This window comes from Oncorhynchus gorbuscha, linkage group LG08, assembly GCF_021184085.1.
Source record: "Oncorhynchus gorbuscha isolate QuinsamMale2020 ecotype Even-year linkage group LG08, OgorEven_v1.0, whole genome shotgun sequence".
Lineage (NCBI taxonomy): Eukaryota > Metazoa > Chordata > Actinopteri > Salmoniformes > Salmonidae > Oncorhynchus > Oncorhynchus gorbuscha.
In genome coordinates this window covers 9,669,643-9,689,203 of record NC_060180.1, presented here as the reverse complement: position 1 = coordinate 9,689,203, position 19,561 = coordinate 9,669,643, and the positions used below count along the sequence as shown (strand labels likewise).

The 19,561-nt window shown below is 41.9% G+C and overlaps 1 protein-coding gene across 4 annotated transcripts in view; it reads right to left on the bottom strand.

Moving 5' to 3' along the window:
* Window positions 1-6,099, bottom strand: part of LOC124041180 (attractin-like protein 1) — a 368,532-nt gene extending 362,433 nt beyond the window's left edge. The window contains exon 1 of one of the 4 annotated variants that reach the window (XR_006839890.1): window positions 4,927-6,096. Coding sequence is in view for 2 of the 4 variants with exons in the window: in XM_046358452.1 (XP_046214408.1) it covers window positions 4,927-5,168 (242 nt within the window). In the remaining 2 variants the exon portion in view is untranslated. Of the gene's footprint in view, window positions 1-4,926 lie in introns of all 4 variants that reach the window. The other 3 variants (XR_006839889.1, XM_046358452.1, XM_046358453.1) reach the window with 3 other exon arrangements.
* Between the last annotated feature and the right edge of the window lie 13,462 nt (window positions 6,100-19,561).

Here is a 19,561-nt window from a genome sequence, read left to right as displayed (position 1 = left end):
ATGTTATTCTGAGAATAACATCACATCTACAACCTCATCTGCAAGCTGTCAAACTTTTGTAAATAAATCACAAGTTACACACTGTTTATCAGTGCCCAAAATCACTAGTTGCTTGCAGGCACATTGAGCATCCAGGCCACAATCAGCTTATTAAGTCACTGGCGAGTGGCAATGTGTGCGCTTCTGTGCCGTTTTGTTTCTTACAACTTTCACACTATCTATTACTAGTGTGTGCACGTTTGTCTGGCAGTGTTTCATAGGGAATCATGTTACCAAACAGGTTACGGGGGAACATGAGATGTTCCCGAATGCAGTTGCAGTTTGGATACAAGTGCGCTCTGTCTCAATTCAAATTTTGCCACAAAAAGTGGCAAACTTGAGTGGTTTACACTATCAAAACACATCAATCAGCAAGTGGCCACTTAATAAAGGGCCTAGGACCAAGAGTTCAACATAACATGGGCGACATGAGGCGCCACGTAATGGGCAGGTCTGTCTCACTATCTGGAGGTTCTGGCTGCTTCTGTAGCTCAGTTGGTAGAGCATGGCGCTTGTAACGCCAGGGTAGTGGGTTCGATCCCCGGGACCACCCATTCGTAGAATGTATGCACACATAAGTCTCTTTGGATAAAAGCGTCTGCTAAATGGCATATATTATTATTATTATTGGATATAGCGGGCGCAGCTGATAGAGCGCAATCAGCACAGCTACTTCTCTCCTGTTAGTCAGCACTGGGTAATCCACACTCACCCTTCCACTAAATTGTGACATACTCACAAAACTCAGTTTTAGAGGAGACTGACTTTATCACCAACATTTTCCTATTTACACTTTGTAGTACATTTTGACACTAGAATGAATGTTTCTGACTCATATCAATGCCACATAGGCTGTTTAAAACTAAATTGCTGCCTAAAATCTCTCTTCAGTGCCCCACTCAGGTTAAGATCTAGCTCCCATTCTCACATGACCTGGCAATACACTATTTTTAACCATCCTACCTGCACATCCCCATTTACCCTCCCAAAAACATTACTAGTCCCACATAAAACTGGATCCATGACCCATAAAATCCCAAAAGATTGAGGTAAAGAATATCCTCTGATGAATATGGATTAAATTTATATTAGACTAGATTAGTAGATTAAGTGGTCTTTAGTTCATATATATGATTGGTATTTTAGAAATTTGACAGGAATGAGTTATTTCACAGTAGTTACAAAGTAATGCAGATAGGCCTAAGTAATATTGCAGCACTGAAATAGTTCCACAACTTTGTATGAAAGGACTTCACCTGTTGCTAATAATCAAATAAAAATATATTCCATGTAACCACATCTGCCTGGGAAATGTACTGTTAAGTGTGACCAATTTCCTGAATAGATTTAATCTAAGGGATTAAAATGTGCTGTTATTTGCATCCTGATGATGGACATGCAGGTTTTAACCCAATTCAACACAGATTTGACAAGTGTGACCCAGTAGTGTCTACCTTTTCTTTTAAATTGCAAGTCCAGAGGATGTTGACAGATGGTCAAGGTGTGAAAGTAGCTGCATGATGGCATTACGGTGCTGATTCCCTTCTGACAAGAGGGGAGGTGACCTCAGCTCCGCACATTATAGGCCAATACAAGCAATCAAGACCTGTACTAAAGGGAAAAAAATCTGTAGGCCCTCCCCTAAAGCAACTCTGACTCAGGGATGGTTGATCATAATCAACTAAGTCTACATATTCACTATTTCCAATCATGTGGACCAGTTATAATATAGTTTACACACTTTAACTCAATCTACCACCAATAAGTGTCACGCCTTGGTCATTGTATTTTGTGTTTTTGGTATATGTTTGGGTAAGCCAGGGTGTGACATGGGTTTATATGTTGTGTTTCGTATTGGGGTTTGTAGTAATTGGGATTGTGTATGATTAGGGGTGTCTCTAGTTAGGCTTGGCTGCCTGGGGCGATTCTCAATCAGAGTCAGGTGCTTGTCGTTGTCTCTGATTGAGAACCGTATTTAGACAGCCTGACTTTCGCGTTGTAATTTGTGGGTGTTTGTTCCTGTCTCTGTGTTGTAGTCACCAGATAGGCTGTAATAGGTTTCACGTTCCGTTTGTTGTTTTCGTATTTCAGTTTCATGTACCGCAATTCCTTCATTAAAGTCATGAATAACCTACACGCTGCATTTCGGTCTGACTCTCTTCATTCAACAGACGAACGACGTTACAATAAGTAATGTGTTCATTATCAAATCACCAGTGTTTGGGAGTAGTTTTGCAATAGTTTGGTGGTTGTCGAACTAAATTCAAATCTTGGTTGTGTTTTCAGTAGTTAATTACTTGTTTACCATATAGCGGTGTAGCTAACTACTTGAACTACACACTACATTTTATGCTAGAAAATGTCCTTTCTTTTTCGGCATTAGACCTACCAATCTCACTTGAAACATCGTTTTTGTGTTTGGTCGGCTAAATTACACATTAACAACAGATTGATTGCAATTTGTAGTGAATGAAATTTCAGATTTAGAAATGAGATTTCAACATTAAGTAGTTTGGATGTAGTGAACTATTTTTTCAAAGTAACTTTAGTTAATTAAGTAAAGTAATATTTTTTAAAGAGTAGCTTAACATCTTCCAGAGTGACGTAATTGGTAGCTTGGTAAACTATATGTCCAGAGTAGCTTCCCTAACACTGGCAATCACAACACTTAACGTGGAGTAGGAATTCACTATTTTCCACTCGATCTATACAGGTAGTCAGCCATGAATTGCCAGCAATAGCAAGCCTCAATGACAAGGACCACAAAAATTACATGGATAGTTCTCAGCCCTCTCCCATACTCCCTGTTCACCCACGACTGCGTGGCCATGCACACCTCCAACTCAATCATCAGGTTTGCGGACGACACTACAGTGGTAGGCTTGATTACCAACAATGACGAGACGGCCTACAGGGAGGAGGGCCCTCGGAGTGTGGTGTCAGGAAAATAACCTCACACTCAACGTCAACAAAACAAATGAGATGATTGTAGAATTCAGGAAACAGCAGAGGGAGCACCCCCCTATCCACATCGACGGGACAGTAGTGGAGAGGGTAGCTAGTTTTAAGTTCCTTGGCATACACATCACAGACAAACTGAATTGGTCCACTCACATTGACAGCGTCGTGAAGAAGGCGCAGCAGCGCCTATTCAACCTCAGGAGGCTGAAGAAATTTGGCTTGTCACCAAAAGCACTCACAAACTTCTACAGATGCACAATCGAGAGCATCCTGTCGGGCTGTATCACCACCTGGTACGGAAACTGCTCCGCCCACAACCATAAGGTTCTTTAGAGGGTAGCGAGGTCTGCACAACCCATCACCGGGGGCAAACTACCTGCCCTCCAGAACACCTACACCACCCGATGTCACCGGAAGGCCATAAAGATCATCAAGGACAACAACCACCAGAGCCACTGCCTATTCACCCCGCTATCATCCAGAAGGCGAGGTCAGTACAGGTGCATCAAAGCAGGGACAGAGAGACTGAAAACCAGCTTCTATATCAAGGCCATCAGACTGTTAAACAGCCACCACTAACATGGAGTGTCTGCTGCCAACACACTGACTCAACTCCGGCCACTTAATAATGGAATTGATGGAAATGTATATATTTTTTACATCACTAGCCACTTTAAACAATGCTACTTAATATAATGTTTACATACCCTACATTACTCATCTCATATGTATATACTGTACTCTATATCATCTACTGCATCTTTATGTAATACATGCATCAATCACTAGCCACTTTAAACTATGCCACTGTTTTCATACCCTACATTACTCATCTCATATGTATATACTGTACTCGATACCATCTACTGCATCTTGCCTATGCCGTTCTGTACCATCACTCATTCATATATCTCTATGTACATATTCTTTATCCCTTTACACTTGTGTGTATAAGGTAATAGTTTTGGAATTGTTAGGTTAGATTACTCATTGGTTATTAATGCATTGTCGGAACTAGAAGCACAAGCATTTCGCTACACTCGCATTAACATCTGCTAACCATGTGTATGTGACAAATAAAATGTTATTTGACATGCTGTATATTTGTCTGTTGAGTCTAAGGTGACTGTTGCCAGGGATATTTGATTGGAAAATCGATATGAATCCACAAAGATAATAATTTGTACATTTACCACCCTTGAATGGAATGTAAAGGCTTTATATTGTAGCGTGGCAGAGAGTAATAGCAAAGGAATGCGCCGGGGTTAAGGTGTCACTGCTCTTGATATTGTTTGGTGATTCATAAGCATCCGCGCATAGTTTCTAAACCCAGAAGAAGAGCAACATCGCGAGACTTCCGGGAACGCTTACGAAAAAAACCAGGCCAGGGTTTGAAAAGTCAATGAGAAAAGTGAAACATTCTTCCTTTAGTTGTTCATTTTCTCGAAATCTAAATGGCACACCCTAGATTCGAGCCAATGTCTTAAGTACTTGAACATGTTATTATTCCACCCTCGTGAAATTGACAAACGGACACGTTTTAATTTTCGTCAAAAACAACTTTATATCGAAGGAGTGCCTGTGATTTGATGGCCTACACATGCGCAATTGGGCGCGAGACGACCTTTATAGACACGATGACGTATTTCTACGCATCAGCTTAGCTTGCCAACGTCGCCATGACATGTACTGGAGAAGCAGCTTTAGCCTGTCTTCATACCGTACTGTCGGTCTGTGATTAGCTGCAAGTCATTAATAGGCTACTCTCGACCGAACGAGGTTGTAATGATGTCTAGTAGACTTGAACTTAACGTAGCAGGTGTAATAGAAAGTAGACTTTGTCTTTGAACACTGGTTAGAAAGTAGTCTGGATCAAACAACTCCATTAAAATGTTACTTTGAAACAGTATATTTGCGGATACTTACTTGAATCTTCCCTGACAGTGTTGACACTGGGCTCCAACCCATCCTTGGTCACAGACGCAAGTTCCATTGATGCATTTACCAGAAAAGCAATTTTTATCACAGGACTTGGAGACTGTGGCTTCGGTGTAAAACACCAAGTACAGCATAAGGAATGCCCCCAAATATATTTTGATGTCCTGGGGTCGCATATTTGGATATCTAGTCCATGTGCATAGATGCATTCCTCGGCAGTCCCCTCCCATTTTACTTTAGAAACAGGTAAAGGTCTCCTTTTCTGGTTAAGACTTCCTTATTCACAGATTGAGTGACTCAATTAAAATGTCACTTATCGGTAATAAATAATTTGTAAGCAAAGGTTTGGTGTATGCGTGGGATAGCCTAGCCATGAAGCGAAATACACTCAAACATTCAAATTGGCTTATTTATTGGCTATAGAAACATAGCTGAGTCTGAGCATATTGCTGGAGTCCCGCAACTAAAGCATCTCTCATCAGACAACAAAGCCTGCAAATGTGCACTGACTTTATGCACTCCTATTAAACTTTCTTGAACTAACGTTAATGAATGCTCACAGCGTTATTCCCAGAGGCTAAGAAGCCATTTTAAAAACCAAAGAAAATCGGTGTGTTTTCTAAGTTGTATTCTAAATTAAGTATTTTCCAAGCAATTTTCAAGTTCACCATCCTAATGCTTCCCGAAAAACTGGAAGAAAATAAAAGGTCACAGGATTGATCCTGGGATGTTAGTTCTGGATCCCAATTTCCATTGCAAGAGTCGGTTGTGGATGTTGTTCGCTGCGGTGGAGAATGCAGCAACCCGGACAAATAGATCAAGTTGACCGTTCTCCGTTCCGCTTTTTCCCACTTTCAGTTTAGACCCCTTCACTGAAGATAATGACGCTTATTTGCATAAAAATTATTGTAATCCTTGTCAGAGAAAGCCTTATTCACCGATGAATAACAACACGATCGCCTCCTTACGTGATGATACTCGCACAGCTGGTTTTCGACAGGGAAACTCCTGGACAAAGCTCTGAGCATGAGCAGAGTAAAATTACGCGTTTAAAGAGACAGTACACGAATGCGCGCTGCTATCCCTATACTGGTTAGGCCTATCCGAGATTCTTGGGACGTCTGTGCCCTAAACTCTAACCTTAAACTCTAACCTTAAACTCTAACCTTAAACTCTAACCTTAAACTCTAACCTTAAACTCTAACCTTAAACTCTAACCTTAAACTCTAACCTTAACCCCTACCCTAACCTTAACCCTTACCATTTTTAACAAGAACCCCCTGTACTTCTCAGAACCTTGTTTTTCTTCTTCTCTGGTATAACGGCGTTCGCAACAATTGGATGTGCATGCCGCCACCTACTGTACGGGTGGATAATAAGGATCCACAAATGAAAAAAATGTGTGTGAAAAATATTCATATTTTACATTTACATTTAAGTCATTTAGCAGACGCTCTTATCCAGAGCGACTTACAAATAAAACGATAAATAAAATTTAACTAATCAAAATCAACCTGCTTTTCTGTAAATATATATATATATATATATATATATATATATATATATATATAAAATAACATTTCATCAGGATCCCACACAGGCTCACAAGGAGCATTGTGCCATCTTCCAGAGACAGTAGTCCTTGCAGTGCTTCTGCAGTGAACTCTTGAAACCTCAAATACATTTTTGGCCGCAGCCACAATGTCAAGCTTCTTGGATTTCTTGGACACTTGAGCAATATAATTTATAACAGTGGCAATAAACACTACACAATCCACCTTCACAATGAGTGTATCCAGGTCTATTGACTGACAAGGAACATTTATAATGGGCTGTGGAGCATCACCACCATCTCTTCAGCGCTGTGGCCACTTGCCCCATCGACTCTCTTAACCACCTCTACATAGGAGATCAGCTGGACAGCCCTGATCCTTGCCCCTTCGACTCTCTTAACCACCTCCACATAGGAGATCAGCTGGACAGCCCTGATCCTTGCCCCTTCGACTCTCTTAACCACCTCCACATAGGAGATCAGCTGGACAGCCCTGATCCTTGCCCCATCGACTCTCTTAACCACCTCCACATAGGAGATCAGCTGGACAGCCCTGATCCTTGCCCCATCGACTCTCTTAACCACCTCCACATAGGAGATCAGCTGGACAGCCCTGATCCTTGCCCCATCGACTCTCTTAACCACCTCCACATAGGAGATCAGCTGAACAGCCCTGATCCTTGACACTTCGACCTCACTTTCATGTTTACAGGGCACTCGGGGAATATGATCCCCACCACAGTTGCAACGTTTTACATTCACAGACTCTTCAATAACATATTCCTCCCATCTGCAAACACTTGACCAAACTTTTTACACTTCTTGTATTTCAGCAGGTTTTGCAGAAAAAACTCATAGCGTACCTTATACAGTATATCCCAGCTTTACATGGGTTGGGAGATACTCTTCATCAAATATCAGTAATACGGATGTACTATTCTCCTTTTTCCCCCCATACACCATACGGGTCATACATACAATAACTACTACTTTCAGGCTGAGATATTGATTATCAATGTTCAACGGGATGCCAGAGATAACACCTTTTACCAGTGCCCTGTTACGAAAATCAAAGCTGTCCACTTAATTCATCGATAATTTTGCGAGCCACAATGCACACTCCTTTTGCTCTTCAAAATCAAAGATTATTGGTCACATACACGTGTTCCGCAGATGTTATTGCAGGTGTAGCGAAATGCTTGTGTTTCTAGCTTCAACAGTGCACTAATATCTAACAATTCACAACAATACACACAAATCCAAAATTAAGGAATGGAATTAAGAACCTATAAATATTTGGACGAGCAATGTTGGAGCGGCTTAGACTAAGATACAGTAGAATAGAATACAGTATATACACGAGATGAGTAATGAAAAATTATTTAACAATATTGAAGTGACCAGTGTTCCCTTATTAAAATTGCCAGTGATTTCAAGTCTATGTACAGTATATAGGGCAGCAGCCTCGAAGGTGCTAGTGATGGCTATTTAACAGTGTGATGGCCTTGATATAAGCTGTTTTTCTTTCTCATTGATGCACCTGTACTGGCCTAGCCTTCTGGATGATTTTTATTTTATTTTACCTTTATTTAACTAGGCAAGTCAGTTAAGAACAAATTCTTATTTTCAATGACGGCCTATGAACAGTGGGTTAACTGCCTGTTCAGTGGCAGAACGACAGATTTGTACCTTGTCAGCTCGGGGATTTGAACTACTTTGATAGCGGGGTGAACAGCTTGGTTGCTGACCTTGATGATCTTTTTGGCCTTCCTGTGCTGTAGGTGTCCTGGAGGGCAGGTAGTTTGCCTCTGGTGATGCGTTGGGCAGACCGCACCACCCTATGGAGAGCCCTGCGGTTGCGGGCGGTGCAGTTGCCGTACCAGGCAGTGATACAGCCCGACAGGATGTTCTCAATTGTGCATCTATAAAAGTTTGTGATGGTTTTAGGTGTCAAGCCAAATTTCTTTAGCCTCCTGAGGTTGAAGAGGCGCTGTTTGCGCCTTCTTCACCACGCTGCCTATTATGTGGGTGGACCATTTCAGTTGGTCAGTAATGTGTACGCCAAGGAACTTGAAGCTTTCCACGTTCTGCATTGTGGTCCCATCGATGTGGATAGGGGGGTGCTCCCTTTGCTGTTTCCTGAAGTCCACGATCAGATCCTTTTTTTGTTAACATTGAGTGATAGGTTGTTTACCTGGCACCACACTCCCAGGGCCCTCACCTCCTCCCTGTAGGCTGTCTCATCATTGTTGATAATCAGGCCTACTACTGTTGTGTTGTCTGCAAACTTGATGACTGAGTTGGAGGTGTGCGTGGCCATGGGTGAACAGGGAGTATAGGAGGGGGCTGAGCACGCACCCTTGTGGGTGTTGAGGATCAGTGAAGTGGGGGTGGTCCATCACGAAGTCCAGGACCCAGTTGCACAGGGCAGGGTACAGACCCAGGGACCCCAGCTCAATGATGGTGTTGAATGCTGAGCTATAGTCAATGAACAACATTCTTACAGATACACAACACCATCCCACTCCTGAGTCATGGTTACTTTAAATGCATCCACTATTCCCAGCACCTTCTTCACCATCCTCATGACTTGAAAAAGGTTCCCCAAATGAACATCCTTATCCAAAAAAAACTTGCTCTGACAAGAAACGTTTCATCAGACTCCTCTTCAACAACAATTCTAGCCCTTTTCGTTCCATTCTTGGACTTCACTGTTGTCCACTCATCCTTCTCACTAACTGCACTCCATGCACTTTCAGCTTCAAACAGCACTTCCGCTTCCGCCTTCTCGCTTGGCTTCTTCTTCCTCGGTGGGGTTTTTCAGTGATTGGAATCCAACGGTAATGGCGCATTACTGCCACCTACTGTGCTGCCTGCTGCTGTCCCTGTACTTCTCAGAACCTTATCACAATCACATCACACAATATCCCCATGGGCAATTTCAAACCATTGTTGCAGAAATGCTTTCCTGTCTTGGTTACTGACCTCAAGTGCCCTTGTCTCTGCTGATGTATTTAATCTCAATTTGTTTCAAATGGCACACACTTGAGGCCAGGAAGATGATTGATTATGGATGCTGTTGAACAGAAACAATAGCCTATCATGGATTCAGCCTCTTCTAATCAACCAAGAAAATAAGCTATAATTATAACAATGTAAATGGTGTGCCATAGAATAACCTAGGCCTAGATGTGTTGAATGAGTTTTATAATTTTCTATGCAATTTGTTGCTTTGGTTTTAATCGAATTGTCAAGAATCAATAAACATTTTTCTTTTTAATTTCCCCCCGATGGGACTATGTGACCCAATCTATAGTTCTGCATTGACTCTAGGGTGAGCAAAATTCCTAGCTGCATAATGGAATTTACCCAAGCAACTAGAATACAAAGACAGCTTAAATGATTCACTGTGGAATACTTTTTCTACCCAGGTACTTGTTTTAAAGAACCTTTTCTGAGTTGTAATGAATTCAGGTCTGACCTTGTTCAGCATCACCTTCAGTAGGATTACCAGTTATAATGGTCATCATCATTAGACCCTAACATCCATTTACTATTCTGGGTAATAGAATCAAGTCACTCACACATTCATGTCAATGCTATTAAGTCCCTTATTGCTTTAGTTAAAAATATTCTGCTTCTCTTAGTTAGACGAGGTCATGTTTTATGTTGTTTAATCAATGAAACTCCATGGATTTTTTTAAATGTACACTAAGTGAATGTACTTTGTAGGAGGGGAACACGTCTCTGTTGCTAGAAACCAAGCAAAACACACATAATCCTGCATGTTTACGTCAGGCCCAGAGAAACATTAAAGAAACCTTTGAACCAAATTAGTTTTCCTCTTTGTCCAACAACTATGAAGTAGAATCGGGGAAAATAGCCATACTAGCTCGAAAGACCTCTCTCACACACACACACACACACACACACACACACACACACACACACACACACACACACACACACACACACACACACACACACACACACACACACACACACACACACACACACACACACACACACACACACACACACACACACACACACTAACAGGAAATGTTCTTTAATGCCTCATCATGACATGCTGTTTATGTTCCCAAAGTGGGTATCCCCGGGGTCCCTGGGTAAGCCATGAGCCAGATGTTTACTGGTGGTCTGTGTATAGTTGATAGCTACCTGGCTGTGCCCTCTGGCTGTGCCCTCTTTACTGCATGCACCAAAATAGGTTGAGCCCATTGTTCCATGACTTCCCTGAAATAGCTAATAAAATAAATTGCTGATCAGGGATATTCTTTACTGAATGGTAAGAACAAGAAAATGGTTTTGTATCAGAATACACAGTGTCCACTGATCCTTTCTTTAGACGTTGGGCCTAGACAGTGGCGACCCTTTTTTTTGTTGTTGGCTGAAATCCTTTTCAATCCTTGTCATATGAAGAGAAATTACAGATAAAACGCATTCATGCTCATTGGCCATTAGACATAAACATTACACAACAAGCTGGAAATCGAAAATTCAACAATGAGTGGTTTGGAAGGAATCAGTGGCTAACTGCAAAGCAATCACTATTTTGCTTCCCCTGCTATTTGGTGGAGAGGGTGTGTGGTCCAAGTCTGAGTTTAAGGGTCTCTTTTCCAATCTTAAAAGGAGACACATTCACACGCAATGTCATGGGACAGAAAAGGTTGAATACATTGACCACACTGTCAAACCGGTATGACTTCTGCCACGTTCAAAACAACTGGAAACTCAGACTTCAGTGAGTTCCAGACAACTGGGAACTCTGAAAAAAACTAGCTGTGGCTGGGAAAATACGTTTTGAACGGTCATCCAACTGGGAATTCCAAGTTGGGAACACGGGCCTCTTTCTAGAGCTCCAACCTGTAGATCACTGACATCATGATTCAACCTTGTTTTTTTTCCAGAGTTCCCAGTTGTCTTGAAAGCACCATAAATCCAGATAATGCCAGACTTTGATGTTTAAGTTTAAGCTTAATGACAAAATTTGCCCACAAGAAGGACCAACGCGCCACCTTCCTGTTCAAGTGAGCACAGCACAACGGTCCAAAAATGACTTGTATGCTGCTGCATAAATTATGTAATATGCCAGGTAGATATGTATACTGTAGCTAAGAAAGTAATACGAAGTGTATGTTGTGTAGTAATACTGCTGTTAGTAGCCCATGTGCCTCACCCTAATAATTTGGTCCCTTTCCCCCTCATAACTTAATATACTGTTCTGACTTGTAAGATATTATAAGAGAAGATCATTGTCTGCTTATATGCCCCCTTTATTTATCCGAGGGTTCTGACTTGGGGAGAATACTGTAAGAACGGCCTTTGTTCTGAATACTGCCGCTGTACATTTCAAAAGTGCTGAACAAATAGTTCTATTGACTACATCTATCATAGCTCGCTCATTAATGTCTTAATCGAAATTACGGATTGCCTCTTATCCGCTCATCATTCCCTTATGCCATAGTTTGTACATCTCAAATGTCCGTATAAACCACAATTGTTTAAGCAAGTCAGCCATATCAGCCATGTTTTTTTAAAGGCAGTAAATGAGGCTGAATGATCTGTTTCTCTGCCAGACAAGGCTCCGCTGATATCCAGATGTAGCTGTGTTAAGGATTCACTCCATTGTGCTGAAAAGAAAGATCTCCTGTTGGGACAGCTTTATGTAGGCCCTAACAGTTTGTGGATACTGTTTGTCGCAGTTATAGTGCAATTCATGTCTTGTTTAGTGTTGTGTTTTGGAGTTGCTTTGCTGGCATGCATCTAAAAATGTTTTGGGGAGTTTGCCCCATCAAGATTTACATGCTAAAAATCACCAGTGGGCCTAGATAAGATCCTCATATGATGAACAGAACAACTCTAGTAAGATCATCAGCTCTGCTAGACCATACCATAGCCAGATCAGCAGTGTTATGACAGTCTGTTTGCATGCTCATTGGCTCCCTCATGCATCCACAAACTGTCACTGCAAGTCGTCCATCCTACCAATCACATTGTACTGTCAATCCAAAAGAGAATGATTCAGCCCTAGTGATTGAGGGCAGAGGGCAAAACCAAATCTATAGGTCACACTCTGACAAGATATTACACGTTGCCAAGCCCATTTCAGACAAATCCTGTTATACAGTATCAGTGAGCCAGCCATGAGGGTCATCGGTGAGGATGGGAATGTGATTTCATATCCTCTGAGCGGCTTGTGCCAGACAGGGTTTATGAAACACTGCCATCTGTCCGGCCATCAAATTTGAAATGCGTCTAAACAGGGAGGTCTGAGGCTGGGCTGGGCTAAAGCACTGACAGGATCATCCATCTTCTTACGTCAGAATGAGAACTCACGCAGATGACCCACTCTTCAATCACGTACTGTATGACCACCAGGATCAGACACTTTCCCTGCAGTATGGGTTTAAAATCAGGTCTCCCTCTGTTTCTCTCTCCCCCAATGGGCTTTCTTAGCATGGGAAACATTTGTTTACATTGCCAAACCAAGTAAAATAGATAACTCAAGTGAAATAAAAAAATCAACAACAAACATTACACTCACAAACATTCAAAAGGAATAGAGACATTTAAAATGTCATATTATGGCTATATACAGTGTTGTATTGATGTGCAAATAGTTAAAGTCCAAAAGGGAAAATAAATAAATATGGGTTGTATTTACAATGGTGTTTGTTCTTCACTGGTTGCCCTTTTCTTGTGGCAACAGGTCACAAATCTTGCTGCTGTGATGGCACACTGTGGTATTTCACCCAATAGAGTTGATCAAAATTGGATTTTTGGGTCTGTGTAATCTGAGGGAAATATGTGGTCATACATTTGTCTCTCTCTCTCTCCCACTCTCTCAGCCTCTTTCTGTGATCAAATCAAAGTTTATTTGTCACGTGAGCGTGAGCCGAATACAACAGGTGTAGACCTTACAGTGAAATGCTTACTTACAGGTTCTAACCAATAGTGCGAAGAAAAAAAAGGTATGTGTGTGTGTAGGTAAGTAAAGAAATAAAACAACGGTAAAAAGACATTTGAAAATAACAGTAGCAAGGCTATATACAGACACCGGTTAGTCAAACTTATTGAGGTAGTATGTACATGTGGGTATGGTTAAAGTGACTATGCATATATGATGAACAGAGAGTAGCAGTAGTGTAAAAGAGTGGGTTGGCGGGTGGTGGGTGGGACACAATGCAGATAGCCCGGTTAGCCAATGTGCGAGAGCACTGGTTGGTCGGGCCAATTGAAGTAATATATACATGAATGTATAGTTCAAGTGACTATGCATATATGATAAACAGAGAGTAGCAGCAGCATAAAAGAGGGGTTGGGGGAGGCACACAATGCTTGGGGGTAAAAACTGTTGAGACGCCTTTTTGTCCTAGACTTGGCACTCTGGTACCGCTTGCCATGCAGTAGTAGAGAGAACAGTCTATGACTGGGGTGGCTGTGGTCTTTGACAATTTTCATGGCCTTCCTCTGACACCGCCTGGTGTAGAGGTCCTGGATGGCAGGCAGCTTTGCCCCAGTGATGTACTGGGCCGTACACACTACCCTCTGAAGTGCCTTGCGGTCAGAGGCCGAGCAATTGCTGTACCAGGCAGTGATGCAACCAGTCAGGATGTTCTCGATGTTGCAGCTGTAGAACCTTTTAAGGATCTCAGGACCCATGCCAAACCTTTTTAGTTTCCTGAGGGGGAATAGGCTTTGTCGTGCCCTCTTCACAACTGTCTTGGTGTGTTTGGACCATTCTAGTTTGTTGTTGATGTGGACACCAAGGAATTTGAAGCTCTCAACCTGCTCCACTACAGCCCCGTCGATGAGAATGGGGATGTGCTCAGTGCTCCTTTTCCTGTAGTCCACAATCATCTCCTTAGTGTTGGTTACGTTGAGGGATAGGTTGTTATTCTGGCACCACCCGGCCAGGTCTCTGACCTCTTCCCTATAGGCTGTCTTGTCGTTGTTGGTGATCAGGCCTACCACTGTTGTGTCGTCAGCAAACTTAATGATGGTGTTGGAGTCGTGCCTGGCCATGCAGTCGTGGGTGAACAGGGAGTAGATGAGGGGACTGAGCACACACCCCTGGGGAGCTCCAGTGTTGAGGAGCAGCGTGGAAAGCGTGTTGCTACCTACCCTCACCACCTGGGGGCGGCCCATCAGGAAGTCCAGGATCTAGTTGCAGAGGGAGGTGTTTAGTCCCAGGTTCCTTAGCTTAATGCACAGTAGTACTGGTAGATATAATACATGAAGATTTGTCCATTTCAGCTCTGTATAGTCATTATACCATAAGAACCGTATCCATAGACAGGGCTTCCAACAAGGTCTGTATCAGTGGAGGCTGTGGAGGCTGTCCTCCCCTCTGCAGCTTCCACTGCTCTGTTCAGTCCAAACATCATATTGTTTTCGTGTCAGGTTAATGCTTTTACAATATGTCCATATTCTATTTTTCATTATAAGGGGTTGATTTCTATGTGATTGTTGCTTTAGGTTTGTACAGATTAGGGTATATATATATGTGCACATAGTATATTTGTTAGGACCTTTGTTGAAAGCCCTGTCTATGGATACGGTTCTTATGGTATATATACTATACGAAGCTGAAATTGATGAATTGCCATGTATTATATCTACCAGTACTACTGTTCATTAAATATGATCACACACCCTATGAAATATATGATACATTTTTTAAAACTATGCTACATGTGCCCGTTAGGACTATTGTACCCTTCTGGCCTTGGTTATGGTTGCAATAACACAAAAGACCACAATCGCCAACCAGATGATCATTTGATTAAATAGAACTGGAGCTCAGAGGGCAGGACTTGTCCATGTGAGTAATAAGACGGTCGGCTTCAGGGCCAGTTGTTTTTTGCTTCAGTGTTTGCCTGTTTGAGAGACAGTGTAATAAGGACATCACTTAGTCTTGTAGATAGGAGCCTCGGCACTGATTGGAGCCTAATGATCCTTGACAAAGCCCAAATCCAATTTTCTCACACCAAAGACATGGCACGCTTTAATAATATCTAGGTTATTTTTATTTTTTATTTTGGGTGAGTCAAAATATGATGGAATGGGTGGAATGGATATTTTTTCCAATAGCATATTATTTTCTTGTGACAGCACAATTTAATATTTAGTTGTTGCGTCAGAATCAATCAATAGGGACACGATATCGAAAAGTTCAAAATTCTTGGATGAAGATGTCTACCATACTGTACTATCAAACATTTCATTCTATGAAATTGACTGTGGTTATCGTACTCTATACAACAGATAAATAATATCCATTAAGTGCTGGTTCTGTACCTCCCCACAAAGTCTCATATAATATTTATATTATATTAGAGAAGCCCTTGAGATTAACCTAGTGTAGCCCAGTGTATAATCTTCCCATTGTAGGGGATCCTGATTCTGTCCATTTATCCAGTCACACAAGCGTACAAGAGAGGGAAGTGTGTGTGTGTAAGTATGTGCATGAGTGCATGCGATACCGAGAGACTGAGAAAGACAGAGAGAGACAGAGAGCAAGAGAGATTAAGATAGCAATATAAACATTTCAAACGCACTAATGCAATATTAAATGGTTGGAGACATCCTGTTTGTCATTGTATAATCCATAGAGGTGGATAGAGGGCCATTCTATGACAGCATGAGCAGTGCCATTGAGGGCACCCTCCATTTTAAAGTAGTCAATTTCTTCTTTTCCTACTGTACTTCTATTAGCTGGTAAATAAACTGAAAAGGTGCATACTGCCACCTGGAGTGTGTTGTCAGAACCGGTATAAAGCCGAGGTTGGTAATTTACTGCCATCTGCAGAATGTTTGCTCAGGAGTATAATGAATTGGCTTATCCATCCTGATGAGCTGGATGAAATTATGTGATCTTTGCTTAACCTATAGGATCCCCCACCCAGTTGACTACAGCATTTTCTGCAGTTAAATGCAACAAAACAGTATATATAATTAATGTATCATTATAATGTATATTTATATTATTTATAAATACGAATATGGTTTTTGAACAGGATAACCTGTTTACAAGCATGATACTTTTAGTTTATAGCTTGTTGGCCATTAGTTTTTCTCAATGATATTTACTACTTCACTGGTAATTCCCACTTGGTTATGTATGCACCATTAGAATGCAACAGGTGGGACCTTTTAGATGTCTATCACTATGGAGAAGTACCTGATAGGATTATTTCAAGTACCTGCTGTCCCTTTAAAAGGGAAACTGCAATCAGCCATTTTGAGGAGACGATGGTGTGGAAATGTCTGGTTGGGGCTCAATGAAATGTTTGATGAATGTTAGAGTGTGTCCTTTATGGTAAGCTTTCTATTTCAAATGAGTAATATTATTGAACATGTTTGTTTAATAATATAAACGGTTTGATAACCATCTTGTACATGTAGTATTTTTCATATTAAAGAATTGTTTGATGATTACAGTTAATATTTGTAAAGCCATTATGTAATAAATGATGACTTTTGACTCTCATTTGATGGCAAATTAATTTGGATGAATAGAATCAGATAATATATTAAACTGTATGTATATTATGTGTGGCCCTTTGATATAGCATGGATGTTTGCATGACCAGTCTAGGATTTATAATCCACTGCAGGTTATTCTGAAATTAAACTTTTTTCAAAAATATTGTACTGTGAATATATTTCAAGAACAACTGACAGAATTCAAAACCAGCTTCTTCGGTGCTGAGCTTTTGAGTAACACAAACATCCACTAGGTGGCCACAAAAGACAGGGGATTCAATAGGTAGCCATGCACAACATAAAGTGATTATTTGGAAAGCCAGGAACTGCTGCTGACCATGTGACCTGAACATGAAAAACACAGAACCCTGATTGCAAAGGTATAACATAAGCCGTGTCCACGCTGCATTTAGCCCAGGGCTAAGAGCCTCTTTAGCACTGGGCTACGGGAGCTTTTAGATCGGTACTAAGAAGGTGTTCATACTTACACATTCTAAACTGGGCTAGCACCAACCTTAGTCCAGGGATAGCTGGCCTGTTCTGGAGCAGGGTTAGCACCAACTTTTTTGCGCTAGCCATTTAGATGTTACCTAATTTGAACATTCTACTACAGGAAAGTGACAGTTGGTTTCAGTTAGCCCTGCTTGTGTGAACACAGGCTAAACTAGCCCAGGGACAGTGTTAGTCTGGGGGTAAGAACAAAACAGTAGGAGGCCTATTGTGTACCAAACCTGCTTCCCCTACTTATACACATTTCTACTTTTTATTATTAGCCTATCTCACCGAGCAGAGGAAAAGCCCAATCAACTAATTGACTCAGCCCAGGGACAGTTTTTGCAGTGATTAAACTGAGCCGCTAGCATGAAAAGGAGAGCATTCCTACACACACTTCGTGGTGTGCTCTGTGACAGCTATGCAGTCTGTATTATGGCCTGATTCAAGCTGTCCCCTGGGTCTCAGCAGCTCTCATCAGAGGTTCTGTGAAAACTTTACTTGGCACCTGAGACATGCCCTATTAAAACACATACAGTAATTGGCCATCTTAATCACCAGCACAGTACTGCCATGGAACCATATAGGCTACTGTAGGATAGACGTCGGAACGTTGCATAGATATACGAATCTCAGGCAACACAAGAGTACACGCTATGAGTATCTTTTGACACTGAGACATTTTCTATTGTATTTCTCTTCAAAGGAAAATATGGTGTGTGGGTGGTGTTGCCAAGGTGACCATGTCCAAAATGTAGGACCATGACATACTTCAAGACAGGGTAAGTAAAATAATAATTTCACTCTTTTGGCACAGGGTGTCTAAGAGGAACCCAGTTAATTAAGTATCAGAAGCTTTAGTTTTATTTCCTAGATAGTCAAAGCTGAACAGTATGTCCCCAGTGGACATTAAAGGCATGCTGTAGCCTACATCCCAGGGCCCAGTGGACATTAAAGGCATGCTGTAGCCTACATCCCAGGGCCCAGTGGACATTAAAGGCATGCTGTAGCCTACATCCCAGGGCCCAGTGGACTATAGGAGGGAGAAGCACAGAAAACTCACTCCAACACTGAATCACATTCATCATTCATTGTGCTAAACCCAAACTGTCATCTTCCAACACTCGCGCCAAATCCATGGAGGACACCTAAGTGCATAGAATGGGAAAATAAAGTATGTGAAGCCTCAAAGGGGCATGAGTGAATGTCTGACCGTCCCTCAAAGGGGCATGAGTGAATGTCTGACCGTCCCTCAAAGGGGCATGAGTGAATGTCTGACCGTCCCTCAAAGGGGCATGAGTGAATGTCTGACCGTCCCTCAAATGAGTGAATGGGCATGAGTGAATGTCTGACCGTCCCTCAAAGGGGCATGAGTGAATGTCTGACCGTCCCTCAAAGGGGCATGAGTGAATGTCTGACCGTCCCTCAAAGGGGCATGAGTGAATGTCTGACCGTCCCTCAAAGGGGCATGAGTGAATGTCTGACCGTCCCTCAAAGGGGCATGAGTGAATGTCTGACCGTCCCTCAAAGGGGCATGAGTGAATGTCTGACCGTCCCTCAAAGGGGCATGAGTGAATGTCTGACCGTCCCTCAAAGGGGCATGAGTGAATGTCTGACCGTCCCTCAAAGGGGCATGAGTGAATGTCTGACCGTCCCTCAAAGGGGCATGAGTGAATGTCTGACCGTCCCTCAAAGGGGCATGAGTGAATGTCTGACCGTCCCTCAAAAGCAAACCCCCAAAATGGTAGCAAACAAAAAGGTATATTCACTTCCAATGTCATGGAAAAGACAACCTTGACATCAATCCAATTTACTATAAAACTTAACTCTCTCCCTAAATATCCTTAGAGGACAAGAGACAGTTAAACATTTCTGCCAGCCTGCAAAGCACAATAACAATGAACCTTGTTTAATTCAGGGTTAGCCAGATATGTGACACAATGTTTATCAACTAATTCATCCCAAAACGAAAAGACTGGTAGTTGATAAAAAGCTGCAATGCCTTGGCTAGAGAGAGAAGACGCAGAGGAGAGATGGAGGTAAGGTCCTTTTGATCATGTTTTGTAA